The sequence below is a fragment of the Mangifera indica genome, chromosome 18, assembly GCF_011075055.1.
Source record: "Mangifera indica cultivar Alphonso chromosome 18, CATAS_Mindica_2.1, whole genome shotgun sequence".
NCBI classification, from domain to species: domain Eukaryota; kingdom Viridiplantae; phylum Streptophyta; class Magnoliopsida; order Sapindales; family Anacardiaceae; genus Mangifera; species Mangifera indica.
This window is the reverse complement of record NC_058154.1, coordinates 3607962-3623336: the sequence shown is the minus strand read 5'-3', so window position 1 is coordinate 3623336 and position 15375 is coordinate 3607962. Positions and strand designations below refer to the sequence as shown.

At 32.2% G+C, this 15375-nt stretch overlaps 1 protein-coding gene across 3 annotated transcripts; it reads right to left on the bottom strand.

Moving 5' to 3' along the window:
• Nucleotides 1–2442: 2442 nt before the first annotated feature.
• Nucleotides 2443–14275, bottom strand: LOC123202148 (kelch-like protein 8). Of its 3 annotated transcripts, none has more exons than XM_044617923.1 (11): nt 14145–14275; nt 7574–7746; nt 6926–7107; nt 6090–6803; nt 5917–5994; nt 4966–5290; nt 4685–4884; nt 3600–3676; nt 3182–3283; nt 2792–2978; nt 2443–2699 (listed from the first exon to the last, which is right to left on the bottom strand). In XM_044617923.1, exons 2-11 carry the CDS (start codon nt 7743–7745, stop codon nt 2616–2618), a joined length of 2121 nt encoding a protein of 706 aa, XP_044473858.1. In that variant the 5' UTR covers nt 7746; nt 14145–14275; the 3' UTR covers nt 2443–2615. The 3 variants fall into 3 exon arrangements, with proteins under 3 accessions (XP_044473858.1, XP_044473859.1, XP_044473860.1); XM_044617924.1 differs by lacking the exon at nt 14145–14275 and adding an exon at nt 7835–8307; XM_044617925.1 differs by lacking the exons at nt 5917–5994; nt 14145–14275 and adding an exon at nt 7835–8289.
• Nucleotides 14276–15375: the final 1100 nt, after the last annotated feature.

Genomic DNA, 15375 nt, shown 5'->3' with positions numbered 1-15375 from the left:
GTGGGTCTAGGCCATTAAATTACTTAAATAAATATTAAATATAACATTTTAAGTAATTTTTTAAATTTAATTATTCAATATAAAATCTGAATTAAACTTGCATAAAATGAATTTGATTTAATAACACATATATCATGTCAAGTCTTACCAAATACAAAATCATTTATTTTTTGTTTAATATGTAAAAGATAGGTTAAATTATATATATATACCACACATGCTGTGCGTTTTGATGGTACTTTCCAAGTTACGTGAAAATTGAGACTTAATTTTAGGTTTCGCTTCTGGAATAATTTGCCCTAATATGTAGAGGTTACCAGTCAAATTGGCCCATATTTAAATTGAGCACCCGATAAAAAAATATTTTTTTTTTTTCTGAAAGTCACTTCTCCTCAAATTAAAATATGCTCAAAATGAGCTCAAATTTAGATGTTTTAATTAATTTATAAAATTCAAAATTATAAATTTTTTGGGATATCGATAAAATATACTAGAATTTATAGATTTTTTATGATATATTTAGAGATTTTATTATAAAGTATTTTATGATAGTTTATGATAAAATATTTTTATGATATTTTATGATAAAATATTTTATAGGATTTATGATATTTTATGATAAAATATTTTAAGAGATTTCATAATATTTCACAAAACATTTTATAAGATTTTATTATATTTTCATAAAATATCTGGGAATATTTTATGATATCGGAAATATTTTATTTTCCAAAAATATTTGATGAAATTTTATGATAAAATATTTAATAAGTATTTATGATATTTATATGGAACTATTTTATGAGACTTTATGACAAAATAATTTATGAGATTTTATGATATTTTCATAAATTATTTTATGATATTTCTACATAAATATCTAGAAACATTTATGTTTCCATAAATATTTTATGACAAAATAATTTATGACATTTCCATAAAATATTTTAGACATTTAATGAAATTTTATGATATTTCCGTAAAATATCTGAAAATATTTTATGTTTCTAAAAATATTTTATGATATTTTACTATTAAAAAAATTTAGGATATATTTAGTTTAGGTAATATTTAATTACCAAAAATAAAATATTATATATTACCTTAAAGATTATGAGATATAAATTATTATTATATTTGATAAAAATTTATAACTACAAATAATTATTGTGTTTGGTTGATTCAAATAAAATATTACTAAAAATATTATTTTACTTAAATATACTTGAGTATAATTATTTTAAAATATTTTTTATATTACTCATTATATTAATTGAAAGTGAGTGTATTTTAGTTTTAAAATATTAATAAGTAAGAATATAATTGTAACAACATTAAAATTACTAATAAAACTCCAGGGTTTTATCAAAAAAATTGAAAAAAGAATTAATAAGTAAGCATTAGGTGCTGCTGGAGCTTTTATGCATAGGCTAGAGGATGAATTTATGAGGTAATTCTTTTTTCAGGTGCTTGTCCACTTTAATTTGACAGCTGTAGAGGACTGTAATTTATGTTTGTGTCTATATATATATATATATATAGTTTGTCCACATTATCTGTTCTTAATCTGAAGGTAAGGAAGTCCGATTGTTCTTCCTCAGCTAATGTGTGCCTGAGCTCATAGTATATGGTGATTTTCAGCAAGGTTGTTGACCGCGATTTCAGATTTTCATATTTGAAGTCGACATGCATATCAGGACTTGCATTGGCATGGAAAATGATTATAGCTCGCTTGAGATGGAGAATATGCAAAGCAGTTAAAAATGCCTCACCCATTGGTGTGAACTGACCTATATTTGCCACTCATTCTTAGGTCAGGTCAACTCGAGTTTGAAAGCTCATCAATATCATCACTACAAGGAAGGTTTTTTTTTTCTACAATGACTCTTATTCTTTCCAATATCACTGTTCACAATTTGAATTAACATTAACTCAAATGAGTCATTCCGAATTTGAGATGAGCACTAGACACGGTTGGACTCAAATCCACCACTACTTTTCTTTTTCTTTTTCTCTAGAAAAAAATAATCAATAAAATTGTATATTTATTTTAAATACACAAATATATATACACTTACACGTGTTATCACGTGATTAAGTAATTTTGAATTTAAAATAAAATAATACTCAATCACATAATAATTAAATAATTTTTAATTTAAGATAAAATAATATATAATCACATAATAATACACATATATGTATACATATGTGTATCTCAAATAGATACTCCTAATATTCCTAAAAAATAATTGACCAAGAACAGAGATCCCAATTTGACAATTTGGTCACCCTAGATTGGAATTACACTGTTATTACAACCATTAATTATTATTTAATTTTTGCCTTAAAATTAACTTTTGATTTTTGACCACTAAATGAGCATACTACGCTTAAATACAAACAAAAGAAAAAAAAAACTTAACATTGAAAAAAACAAAATTACCTAATAACTACTCAAATACTTTTTCTCAAACCCCAAAAAAATCATTTCCAACTGCAAGATTCATACATTAAATAGATTTACATTGAAATCCTTTCTTCCAAACCTTTGGCCCAGTCTCACACCATCCAATAATCTCTTAATATATATGTTTAAAGTTCTGTGTGACTGACTACAAGGCAAAAGCTGACATGAAACTCCTATTCCCAATCACATCAATTATTTCCCAACCTCGACCCTCTTTAAAACATTCAACCTGTTATCACATTATCGGCAAGACAGATAAGATAAAGATTTGTGCATTTATCAAACGACTGCATAAAACAAGAATGGCAAAAGATAAGATACCGTGTTCAACATTCTGTCACCCGATTCCACTCCTGCAAAGACGTATATAGACTCATTCTGAACAACCGCCGCAGAATATCCTCTTGCCTGCTTCATTGGGTCCACAGTCATCCATGAATCCATTCGTGAATCATAAATCTCGACGCTTGAAACCATTGCATTGCCATTATAACCACCCAGAGCATACCTACAACACAAATTTACCTTGTCAATCTGACACTCGAGAAGGACATTGCAATACAAAATTATGAGTAGACTTGCAGAAGAAAAAGTGAGATTACAATGTACAATGTAAAACAGAATGTAGTAACTTTTAGAGGACAGCCGAGTTGGGCCATAAAAAAGTACTAATAGACAACAAAACGAGAAAACAAGAATAAAATAACTTACAATTTTCCATTCAAAACAACCAGTGAGTGGCAGGCCCTCTTTGAGTTCATGCTTGAAATATGTTCCCAATACCGCATTCTGGGGTCAAATTTTTCTGCAGAACTGATACATGCAGAAATGTCAGGCAACTTTTTTAGAAGGCAGTGCCAGAAAAAACTTTGAATTAGCATCTACTTTTTAGTTTCTTACTAATCAGATGCATCTAAACGTTGTTACAGGCTAAATCAGTTAGTAGCCAAGCAATGTACAGATCCCCAAGTATAAAAAACACAGGACTCTAAATTCAACTAAATGTCAAACAAAAGATTAAGAGCCTTGATTGTCAAGAATTTGGAAGTATTTTCAGCTGATATTGCAACACATATAAATTTTAATTATGTATACAAACAGGAAAAAACATAGAGGGTATGTGCCTTACTTCAGATAATCTACCCCATCAAATCCACCAGTAGCATAAAGCACACCATCAATTTCTGCAGCAGCAAGAGAAAATCTCTGGAGAACAGATGAAAGGCATTCATGGATCAAGTCTTAATCAACTTATACATAATGCATGCTTTACAAGGTGGCATACCACAAGGAAATAAGAAATGTCTGAAATTTGCATTTCATTATGCAATTACGCTTTGCGTTGTCTTGCTACCACAATCACACATACAATACATATCATGTAAATGACATGTCTCATGATGTAAAGTATCTTTAAACCTTGTGTTGAATGATGACATGATAAATGCTCTACTTGACAAAGAGCAGCAGAAAATCAATATCCTTACTCCTTAGTCTGCTCAATCTTGATACCAAATTCTATAATAAAATTTAAAAAAAAATATGTTCCAGGAAGGGTTAACTTGGAACAACCAATGCACTCATGGTAGATGAAAAATAACACCATCAAAAAGTTCACTACTCTAAAAAGATGACAAAACTTCAGACTTTCAAAAATACCTAAGAATTCATAAGAGTTAACCATAATCAACCATTGTAACAGAAGTGAACTGTTGTCCATGATGAAACAAATAGCTTTATTTTCAGGAAGCGTAATTGTTATGATGTCAAATAGGCAATGAATTCAACACTGTTCCTCAATCATTGCACCAGAACCCAGGAACAAGTGAAATATATAAATATTAATTTAGATAGAAGATTTAAATTGAAAGAGGCAATTGTCTCTGTCAGTTCTACCAAATTAAACTTCTCATATATAAATATCATATTGAGTGAATCTAGAAAGTTGTTGCATCATATATCACAGTGCATTCACACTAGATCTGGTCCGAATATGATAAATTTCTCTTGTGAGTTTGATAAAAACTGTAAGATTTCATACATTATGAAATTTCCCTTTGTCTGTGTTCAATTAAAGCAAAGCCTCAATATTTTTCAATTCATTATAAATATTAGTTTATAGCTCTCACAAGTAAACTTAAGTTTCCATGCTTTGTTACTAAACCACTGAAAGTGCATTCCTCAAATCAATTCAAGTGCAGGTGAAAAGTGTACCTTTTGTCGTAGTGACAGCATAGTGATCCATCGTTCAAGCCTCAAATCAAACATTTCAACATCTGAAAAGCAATCAACACCATTCCCACCACCAATTGCATATATTTTGTTATCAGAAGTAACTCCACCTAACCCACCCTTTGCCTGATTCAAGGAAGGGCACAGGGTCCATTCATCATTACCTGGGCTGTATGATTCAACTTGACAAATAGTATGAAATATTAGAGATAATTAGATTGAAGAAGCAATCATACTTCAAAAAAATTATTAAGAGCTAATACCTGTATTGTACCACATGCGTCCATCCCCACCACCAAAGACATAAACCTCACCATAGAGTGATGCAACCGCAGCAAATGAACGAACAGAGTTCATTGGCTGAAAAGACTTCATCACACCTCGAGAGGGAGCATATAAATCTAATGTCGATAACCATGATTCCCCATCATATCCACCCAATATATATATTGACATAGTAGGAACAACATGCAGCTCATCTAAGGACTCTATGGCATTTTCATCACTTAGTTTGATGGGAGCATTAGACACAGAGTTCACCATCGTACAATGATTTTTCAACTTCTGGATTTCAGTTTCAGCATCAACCTGAAGACTCAGGGTCAAATGTATTTGTTCATTGCATCAAGTTGCCAAATGAAATACACAAATGAAAGGAAGCACCAATTTCCATAAACAATTATAGGTACACAGCAAGCCATTAATAACCAAGGGAGAGGGAATTAATGCATTGACCTTCAAATGAAGGAACAATAGTCTCTTGAATTTATTATTAGTGCATTACAATATAAATTTGATTCTTCCAAGACACTACTGACTCTTACCTTTGCAGTACAGGTGTTTCACCTACCTACTAACTAAGGGTTCAAGGGTGCTAAATTATATTTTCCTTTATATCTCCAAGCTTTTGATGTGTTCACACTGAGGAGAGGGAAAAACCTTAAACTGCTTGGACCATTGTTGCTAATGCTTTTCCTATTCAACCTTCTAGAGCATCAATGACTTTGATAATTCTACTTCTATTTCCATTGTAAATTCATTCAATATAACATTAGTACTTAGTCCACAGAATATATATATATATAAAAAAAAAAAATTGAAAAAGAATTATTATATCAATCTGCAGATAGTTTGCTTAAGTAATTTGCCAAGGGCAGATAAAACAGCTACTGGGAAGGGCAGAGTTCAACATCAGAGGAATGGCAAGGCATTACCAGCTTCTGCTCCAAATATTTCATCTTCAGAGTTTGTTCTGTTTTAAATGCTTTAAGCTCTTCCACTTCTTGAATCAACTACATTGAGCATAATGCAATGTTACCAAGGCCAAAGCAAGTAACTTATTTGCATCTTAAGTGAAATAAAATAAAGGACGAATATCCTCAACTACCTTAGTTATGATGGACTTACAATAAGAAGAGGAACAATGATTCTCTTCATTCTTCTCATCAGAACTTATCTTCTCATGAACAGAACCCCCGTTTCCTGGGCACATATCACTTGTAACAGCTGGTTCGTATACATAATCAGTTGAAGGAATGTCTCGACGTCCACGGTTAAAAGCCAATTGTTTCAGTTTCATGAGTATAATATCTTTCTCTTTTTGTTCCACCATCTTCACATCTAGATGAGCTTCCAAAAGCTGGTTGTCTCCATTTATTGGAGAATCATCTCCAGAATCCATTTTCCTACTCAAGTAATTATTTGACTGATCAACCTCCGAAGGACATGACTGAAGCAATTCACACTCCCCTTCCGTTTCACTGACAGAAGTAGCAACTTTAGAATCTGCAACGCAGCCTAAGCACTTAGTAACATCAGGATTAGGCTGTGTAGCAAAAAGCCCAAAACCCTTGCTTTCCTCTTCTGTCTCAGGTGACGAAAGAGGTTGGAAAAATTTTCCCCGCTTTGTTGTAATGAAAGGAAGACAAGGTAGAAAAGTCCTTGTTGAAACTGATAAAGATGCTAGTGATATCAACTTGCTTGCCTGAGAATGGTCAAGCTCAAACCAAAATTGATGATTAGTGTAGTAATTATCCTCAATTACTGGTTTAAACTGTTCTTCAAGCAGAGGTTGGCATTGCAATTTGACACAAATTTGCACCTTAATTTGGAAAGCAACATGATATCAGTGTTAAAGCTTAACTTCATCATAAACTATCTGTCTCATAAAACTTTTAACTTAAAAACAACTCAAAAACAGATAAGCAAACTTTGTTATATTACCTGTGCAGGATAGAAGGTTCTCTCAGAACCATCAGTGGTCCATCCATACGGATCAATGTTCATTTTTCCAGGGCTGGCAGCTTCATAGATGCCATAAAGTTTTCTATCACTGTAGTTGAATAGAAAAAGTGGTAGGCCAATATCAATGTTCTTTACATAGGTAAAGTGTTGAGCTGGTAGGCCTGTTAAAGTTAATGCAATAACCCATAAAGTTCTTGGAACAAAACTAAGAACAGATACCAAAGCAGAACTGCAATACTGCCTAACAAAAATGAAACAAAAAAGAAATTGCATCATATACATATATATTATTAAACCAAACTACTGTTTTCCCATCTTTAGAAGCAATCCTGATTAAAAAAAGGAGCTCTAAGTCTGTATGCAGAGTAATAATTGTAGAAAAGATATTTGCAAAATAAGAATTATTCTATCGATGAAAAACAGGAAAGAAAATCTAGACGAAAACAAATTATTAAAATAGACACAATTACAAATATTTTGTTCATTCTTCCCATTTTTAGACAATCCTACAGACCAATATCACGGTCATGGTTTCTGAATGACTAACAAATTCATGTAAAAAAAGAAACAACAAAAAACAGCCAGAAGGTTAAATAAAAATATGCATCAAAATTGCAGACGACTGACCAAACAGTTGATTAGTTAAACATTCTCTGATGGTGTTATTCTTGCAACCAAATATAACACCACCAAGCTGGTGCTTTCCCAGATTTCTAGCAGATGCATGAGTATAAGTTGGATTTGTAGGAGGTGAATTTCCATTGAGAATGATAGTTTGTGCTTTCCTCCCTGCCCCCATCCTGTGACAGAAATTGAAAAAGATCAAAGATGTCAAACAAAATTTGAAACTGAAATTAGAGCTTAAAACATGAGTAACTGAACAGCCACCTTGATTGCTGGTTAGGGTTTCAGTTAAAGAAAATCAAGAAAATGAGAAGGGCTGAGATCGAGAGATAAAGTTTACAGTGCAAGATATTTTGATCTGCTTGTATAGGAAAAGGAATGAATGGAGTACAATTGTTAATGACTTCCTTATGTACAAAACGGAAGTTGTTACATTTAACAGAATGGGAAACTTCTCCGTTACAATTCACAAACATCCTGACATCCCCTGTTAAACCAAACTCTCTTCTTAACTGACCTCCTAACATCCCCGTTAAACAAAACTCTCTTTCTAACTTACGTCCTAACATCCCCGGTTAAACCAAACTCTCTTCTTAATTGACATCCTAACATCCCTGGTTAAACAAGACTTTCTTCAGTTCAGATCACCACCATGCCGGATTGCAATTCAATCAAATCTGAACCCTTCAAATACTTCAACACACTTCATCAGTTCAGAACTGCATCAGAACAATTCAACACTTGAGCACTCCATCAATTTGAGCTGCATCAGAAAGATTCAACAGTACAACACTCCATCAAGTACCATCAATTCAAAACAGCATCAGTTCATCAGTTCAGAGCTGTATCAGAACAATTTAACACTTAAAAGCTACATTAATTCAGAACTGCATCACAACAAACACATCAACGCTTCATCAATTCAAAGCTACATCTGAACAAACACTTCATCAATTCAAAGCTGCAGCTGAACAATTAACACTGCAACACTCCATCAAGTTTGAACTGCACCAGAGCTGCATTTCTTACTAAATATTCAATCACCAACTTTCAGAACAGCATTAGCACTACTACAGAATATCCCTATCAATACTGCAACAACCATAATATCAACACTACAACTACTACAGAATATCCCTATCAATACTGCAAACAACCATAACAACACTTCAACAACCATAACATCAACACTACCTCTATTACAACTCCAGATGTTAACTAACCATATCTGCAATACTCCTGAAGCCAACAACATCAACTCAAAACTTAACTTCCAGAAGTATGCACAGATTGATGTTGAGAAGTCATAGACTGAAACTGTTAAAGATTGTGCAGATTAAAAGCACTTCTCAAGTTAACAAACTGTCTAGCAGCCGAGGATTTTGTTAAAATATCAGCTTTTTGAAATTTAGTTGAAACGTATTGAATAACCAACTGTTTTCCAGTAAGTTGATCTCAAATGTAGTGGACATCAATTTCAATATGCTTGGTTCTAGCATGATACACAGGATTAGAAGCTAAAGAGTCAGCACTCTGATTGTCACACCAATTTATAGAACGAGCAGAAAACTTTAACTTTAGTTCTGCAAATAAACTCCTCACCCAACCAATTTCAGTTGCTGTTTGAGACAAAGCTCTATATTCAGCTTTAGCAGAAAACAATGCAACTACCTTTTGTTTTCTAGAGCTCCATTGAAATAAGTTTTTAACACAGAAAAAGACAGTATCCAGTAGTGGATCTCTTGTCATGTAAGCTACTAACCAAATCAGAAATCTTAAAAACAGTTTAACCATAACAAACTCCTTAGTTTAAATTGTAACCCAAATGTCACAGTCCCTTTAATACATCCGAGAACTCTCTTGCAAGCCTAAAAATATGCAATAGTAGGTTTCTGCAGAAACTGACTCAGTTTGTTAACAGAAAAAGTAATATCAAGTCTAGACGAAGTTAGATATTGCAAGGCATCTGCTATACTTCTGTACAAAAAAGGATCCTCAAAAGCATGATTGTCATCTATGGCTAACCTGGAACCAACAGTAAAGAGTGTTGTGTTGCTTAAAATTTTTTTACTTTCAACAGTAAGTCTTAAGCATATTTAGTCTGGTTCAGATGCAAACCAGACTTGGATCTTACAATCTCAAAACCTAGAAAATAGTGTAATGATCCCAATACCTTGAGGGCAAATTTATCATTTAAATGCTTCGTCAAGCTATCAATAAGAGTCATATCATTACCAACAAGTAGGATGTCATCAAGATACGCTAGCACATAAATTATTTTCCCACAACTGTTATAAGGAAACAAACTAGTATCCATGACTGCACAATTAAACCCCCAAGCAATTAAAACAGCTTTCAACTTATAAAATCAGGCTCTTGGAGTTTGGTTTAAACCGTACAAAGCTTTGTTTAGCTTGCAAACCAACTTAGTTTCCTTTCAGTCAGTGATAAAACCATCAAGTTGAAGCATGTATGCTTGCTCCTCTAAATCCCCATTTGAAAAAACATTATTGATGTCAATTTGCTTAACATCCCAATCAAACTGAACTGCCAAACTCAGGAAAAGACTAATTTTGGCATCTTTTACAGCAGGGTTAAAGGTCTCAAAATAATCAATCCCAGGTGTTTGTTGAAAACCTCTGGCTACAAGTCTAACTTTATATATTTGAACAGTACCATCAAGATTGTACTAAAGTCTAAAAACCCACTTATGGCCCACTAAATGCATGTCAGTTGTATGAAGAACTAAAGTCCAAGTATTATTGGCAATCAAAGCATCATACTCAGCCTTCATTGCAGTTTTTCAGTCAGGACTAGATAAAACCTCAGAGCCAGTGGTTGGTTCTATTTGAACAGAGGACTCGGTATTAGATGTCTCAGTGAGGGAAAAAATGGAAGGCTTCAAGGGTTTTGCAAGTAATCATTTTAGATCTAGTTAGCATGGGATGCTGATTAGATGTAGGTTGGTTGGTAATAAAGTATTAGGTTGAGAAGAGATTGATGCAGAAGGATAATTGTTAAGCTACACTTCTAAATCAACAGTAAGAAAAGATAGGCCCGTGTTTATGGTTTTGGGAGAAAATAGGGATGGACATGAAAGGTTCAATGTTGAGGATAAACATTTAGATTCTGATGTTGTTGATGCTTCATGCTAACTATGGGATATGCCACAACTAGACATTGAAGGCAATAGTGTTTGACAAGTAGTACCTAGGCTTGTAGAATTTAACACAGACATAGGGAAAACTGATTGATTAGAAGACACAAGAATCTACCAGCTTTTAGTATTTGTAGCGAAAAAGTTTTTAGAACAGACTGGTTATCACCAAAAAATAATGCTGAAGACCTGAACAGAGGATCATATAGAAAAAAGAAATTCTGTTTCATTGAATTTGAGACTGAGGACTATGTACAACACTTATAGCCCTTATGAAGTAAACTATATCCAACAAAAATACACTTAGCTGTGTGATGAGAAAACTTTTGTTTGTGATATGGTCAAAGATAAGGATATGATGCACAACCAAAGACTCTTAATCAAGAATAATCAAGATTTTCATGAAATCATTTGTGAAAAGGAGAGTCAAATTCAAGAACAGAAGATGGCAGCTTGTTGATGAGATACATAAAAGTTTGAAAGGCATGCCAGAGTTTAAGAGGAAGACCAGCATGTGCCAATAGAGTAAGTCTTATTTCAACAATATGTTTATGTTTTCTTTCTGATTTTCCATCTTGCTAATGTATGTGAGGACAGTGGTGACAATGCCTAAACTGTTTGGTAAGGGAGCTAAACTTCTATACTCCCCTCCCCAATCTGACTGCAAACACTTAGTTTTAGTGTCAAATTGTCTTTCAATTAGTTTGCAAAAGGATTCAAAGACTGGTTTTGCTTCAGATTTATTTTTGAGAGGTAAAATCCGAGTAAATAGACTATAATCATTTATAAAGTGAATATAATAATTGTAACCCTCAAATAAAACTACTGGAGAAGGTCCCCACAAATTTGAATGTATTAATTCAAGAGGCTTAAAGGTCTTAGAAATGGATTGACGAAAGAAATTTGTTTTAACTTACCAAGTTGACATGCATTACAAAAGGAAACATCACAATTGGAATAAAAGACAACATTCATTTAATTTAAAACTTGTACAAGTATCTTGCTATTAGGATGACCTACTTTAGTATGCCACAAATCAATAGTGGTTTCAAAAATAGCAAAAGATACAGGCTGACCAGTTTTATTATCACAATTCAGAAATTTAGAAATAGGCACAGTATACAACATTGATGAATCAGAACTACTCTTGGCACTAGCATAGGCGAAAGAACTATTATGTCTAAATTGATGCATATATGTTTTATTTGCAGTACAAGTGACAGATGCCAAACTAAGATTTTCTTTGTGTTTTGAAGAAGCTGAATTGAATTTGGAATGTAGTAATGATGTGGAAAAATGAGAAATGTTGAGCTAATACAAGTCATCCTTAAGTTGCCCTTGTAGTAGTATTGTCTGAGTGTGTTTGTCATTAATAACACATTTGTCAGCACAAAATTCAACTACAACATAATTATCTTTTGTAATTTTAGAAATGCTAAACAAGTTTCTCGTAATATACGACAGACATGACATTTTTAAGAGGCAGACCTTAGAATGGAAGTGACTAGGAACTAAGACATGTCTAATATAAGTAATGCTTAGAGACTCACCATTGCCTACAAATTGATCATTGCCTTTATAGTTGGTTGCCACAGTCAGCTAAAAGTCATCAAAGGTATCATGGTCAGCGACACCTAAATCCATGTATCAAGAATAATCTTGTACAGTAGCAGGGGTAGCTACTTGAGCTAGTTGAAGGAGATGATAATGGATTTGTGTTTGTGTGTACTATTAGGGTGGTAGATAGTGTAAAATTGATACAGTTGCATAGTTGTAGTTGGTATTGAACCTATAGTAGCACTGCATAGTTGTATGGCCATCTTTACTACACAATTAACAAATCAATCTTCCTCTTCCAGTAAATCTACCTCTACCTCTTCCTAGATTGACTATAGAAGAATAACATACAAGTGCTAGGCTGATAAGATGGGCAGTTCAAGAAGGAATATGGCCTATGCTGATAAGTAGGTCCAGGTTGTCTATAACTTCCTTGTACAAAGGTTGATAGTGTACAATTGTTCATGACTTCCTTATATACAAAGGAAAGTAGTTACATTTAACAGAATTGGAAACTTCTTTGTTACATTTAACGAACATCCTAATAGTAACTAACTACTGCTAATCAAAAGGTCCAAAAATCTTTCAACCAAAACAATGCAAAATAAGTACTAAATGCAGCACAATCTTAAAACAGAAAATTTATAGAATATCAGCAATCATAAGAACAACAAAAACCTAACACAAACATTTAACGAATTGGCTTCCATTAATAACCAGAGAGGCCAGTATGTCAAACAAATGGAGATCTTACTTCTATGAGCATTACAAAAAGCCTTACATATTAACTATACATTTCTCACAAATTAATTAACGCTCATGTCGCTATCAAGATTCAGCCGCTTCAAAACAATTCATAATAGCAAACATTACAGCAATATCAATAGAATAAACTAAAAGTTGGTGGAATTTAGAGATCACTGCAACAACAAAGAACAAACAAATACACAGTGATTTGAGGCATTAAAATATCCATAAGTAATAAGTAAACAAATAAAACCTAAGGCACCGTTTGATTTCAGAGATTTAAAGATTACCTTGGTAATCTATCTTTTATTACTTACATTACTTTGTTTGATTTGTCAGTAAGGTAATCTTCTATTACCAATGCTAACATGACAGGTAATATAGGTGGTAATCTGATTATTACTTTCACCTTAAGTATTAAAAGATTACCAAGGTAATCTTAATTTTATTATAATTATATTATTATTTATTAATTTTTTAAGACAAAATAAATTTATTTTTAATTAATATAACAAATAATTTATAAAATATTTAAAAATAATTATATTGAAGGGTATTTAAGTAAAATAATTTACTAGTATTTTTTTATTATCTTTAATCAAACACAATAATTATTTATACTTATCAAATTTTATTAAACATAATAATTATTTATACCCAATAATCTTTTAAATACTCTACCTTTAAGCTAATCTTCTTATTTTGGTAATAAAATCAATCGCCCTAACAGTAGTGTGTGATGCTCAATGAACAAAATCGACAAAAACATTTCAATGTAAAGCAACCAGAGCCTGAGAATACGCTTAAAAAGAACTACAAAATATGGAAAATCGCAGGACAATAATTCGTTTGAAAGAAACTATGAAAGAACGTACAAGTGAATCGGCAAACACTTATTTCAACTTCAAATGCAAACAAATGCGGCGCAAAAAATCTTAATTATCATTAACTTTAATCGAAATTCGCTAATCAAAGTGCAAGCGAGTTCACTTTCAAAATTAGATCCTCCGATTGAAGCAAAGCCAACAAAAACTTCGAAAATCGAGCGAATAGAATTGAAAGAACAAAAGAAAAAGAAAAATGAAAAGAAGATAAGCGAAGAGAGATGCATACACTGTGCGTTGAGGGTCCCAAAAGAACTGGAGACGGATGCTTCACTTGGAGTGCTTGGCAAGAAGCGCAGAATGGACACAAACAGTTTTTATCATTTTAGAGCGACGCTAGAATTTCATCCGGTCAACGGGCTGCTCCTTATGTGGACCCATAACGTGTTTATTACACTAATAATATTACGTTAATTTAAAATCACATAATCATATAATGACACATATAAATATATACATATTTAGTTTTATTGTTATTTAAATATAACGTAAAAGAATTATTCTTACCCAAGATGTAGTGAAAACTCAAAGTGACTCTCGTAAACTTTCAAAAACATAAATATTTATTCATCTGTTAGTTTTGACTATTACAGTTAAGGGTAAAATTATTATTTAAAATTTTTATTTAAACAAAAAAAATGTTTTTTTGCCTTCTTAGTTTTAAAAACTAACTATTTTCTCCCTAACTTAATTTTAAAAAATTAATTTTTTACCCCCACCATATATGCATTTTAGGGCTCTATATTTTAGAATGAACAGCTGCCCCCCTCAAACTTTAAAACATTGCACTTACACCTCAAAAACTTCATTCTATCTTTTCCGTGATAGTTTTTTTGGTGTTCCTCTCTGACAGTATCTTTTCCCTCTCCGATGGTTTTTTAGTGTGAAAACTATTAAAAATCATATCAAAATGATCAGATTTTTGTGCATAGATCTGTGCACAAATCATATAGATCTGTGACGATCTATGTGTTAGTAGATGCATAGATCAATCGAATGACATCGCATAGATATTAGTCATGTCTGTACAATGCCATCAGACTGATCTGTGCATTCTCGCACAGATCTATGTGATTTTCACATAGATTTATATGTAAAAATTTGACCATTTCGATTGAATTTCGGTGATTTTCGCATCGAGAAACAATTAAAAAGGAGGCAGATGTTGTTGAAGAGGAATGTCAAGAAGAAGAATCGTCGAAAAGATGGAATGAAGTTTTTGAGGTATAAGTGTAATGTTTCAAAGTTTGAAAGGGGCGGTTATTTATTCTAAAATATAAAACCTTAAAAAGTATATATGGTGGAGATGAAAGATTAATTTTTAAAATAAAGTTACGGGAAAATGATTAGTTTTTAAAATTAAGGGGGAAAAAGAAATAACTTTTTCTTTATTTAAATAAAAATTCTAAATAACGATTTTACCCCTGATTATAACAGTCAAAGCTAACGAATTGGTGGAT

Excerpts from the sequence above, each read along its gene's own strand:
- LOC123202148 (XM_044617923.1), bottom strand. The coding sequence starts at position 7,745 with ATGGGGGCAGGGAGGAAAGCACAAACTATCATTCTCAATGGAAATTCA. Across the intron at positions 6,804-6,925 it reads GAACCTTCTATCCTGCACAG|GTGCAAATTTGTGTCAAATT; the intron begins GTAATATAACAA and ends TTCCAAATTAAG. Across the intron at positions 4,885-4,965 it reads ACGCATGTGGTACAATACAG|TTGAATCATACAGCCCAGGT; the intron begins GTATTAGCTCTT and ends CTATTTGTCAAG.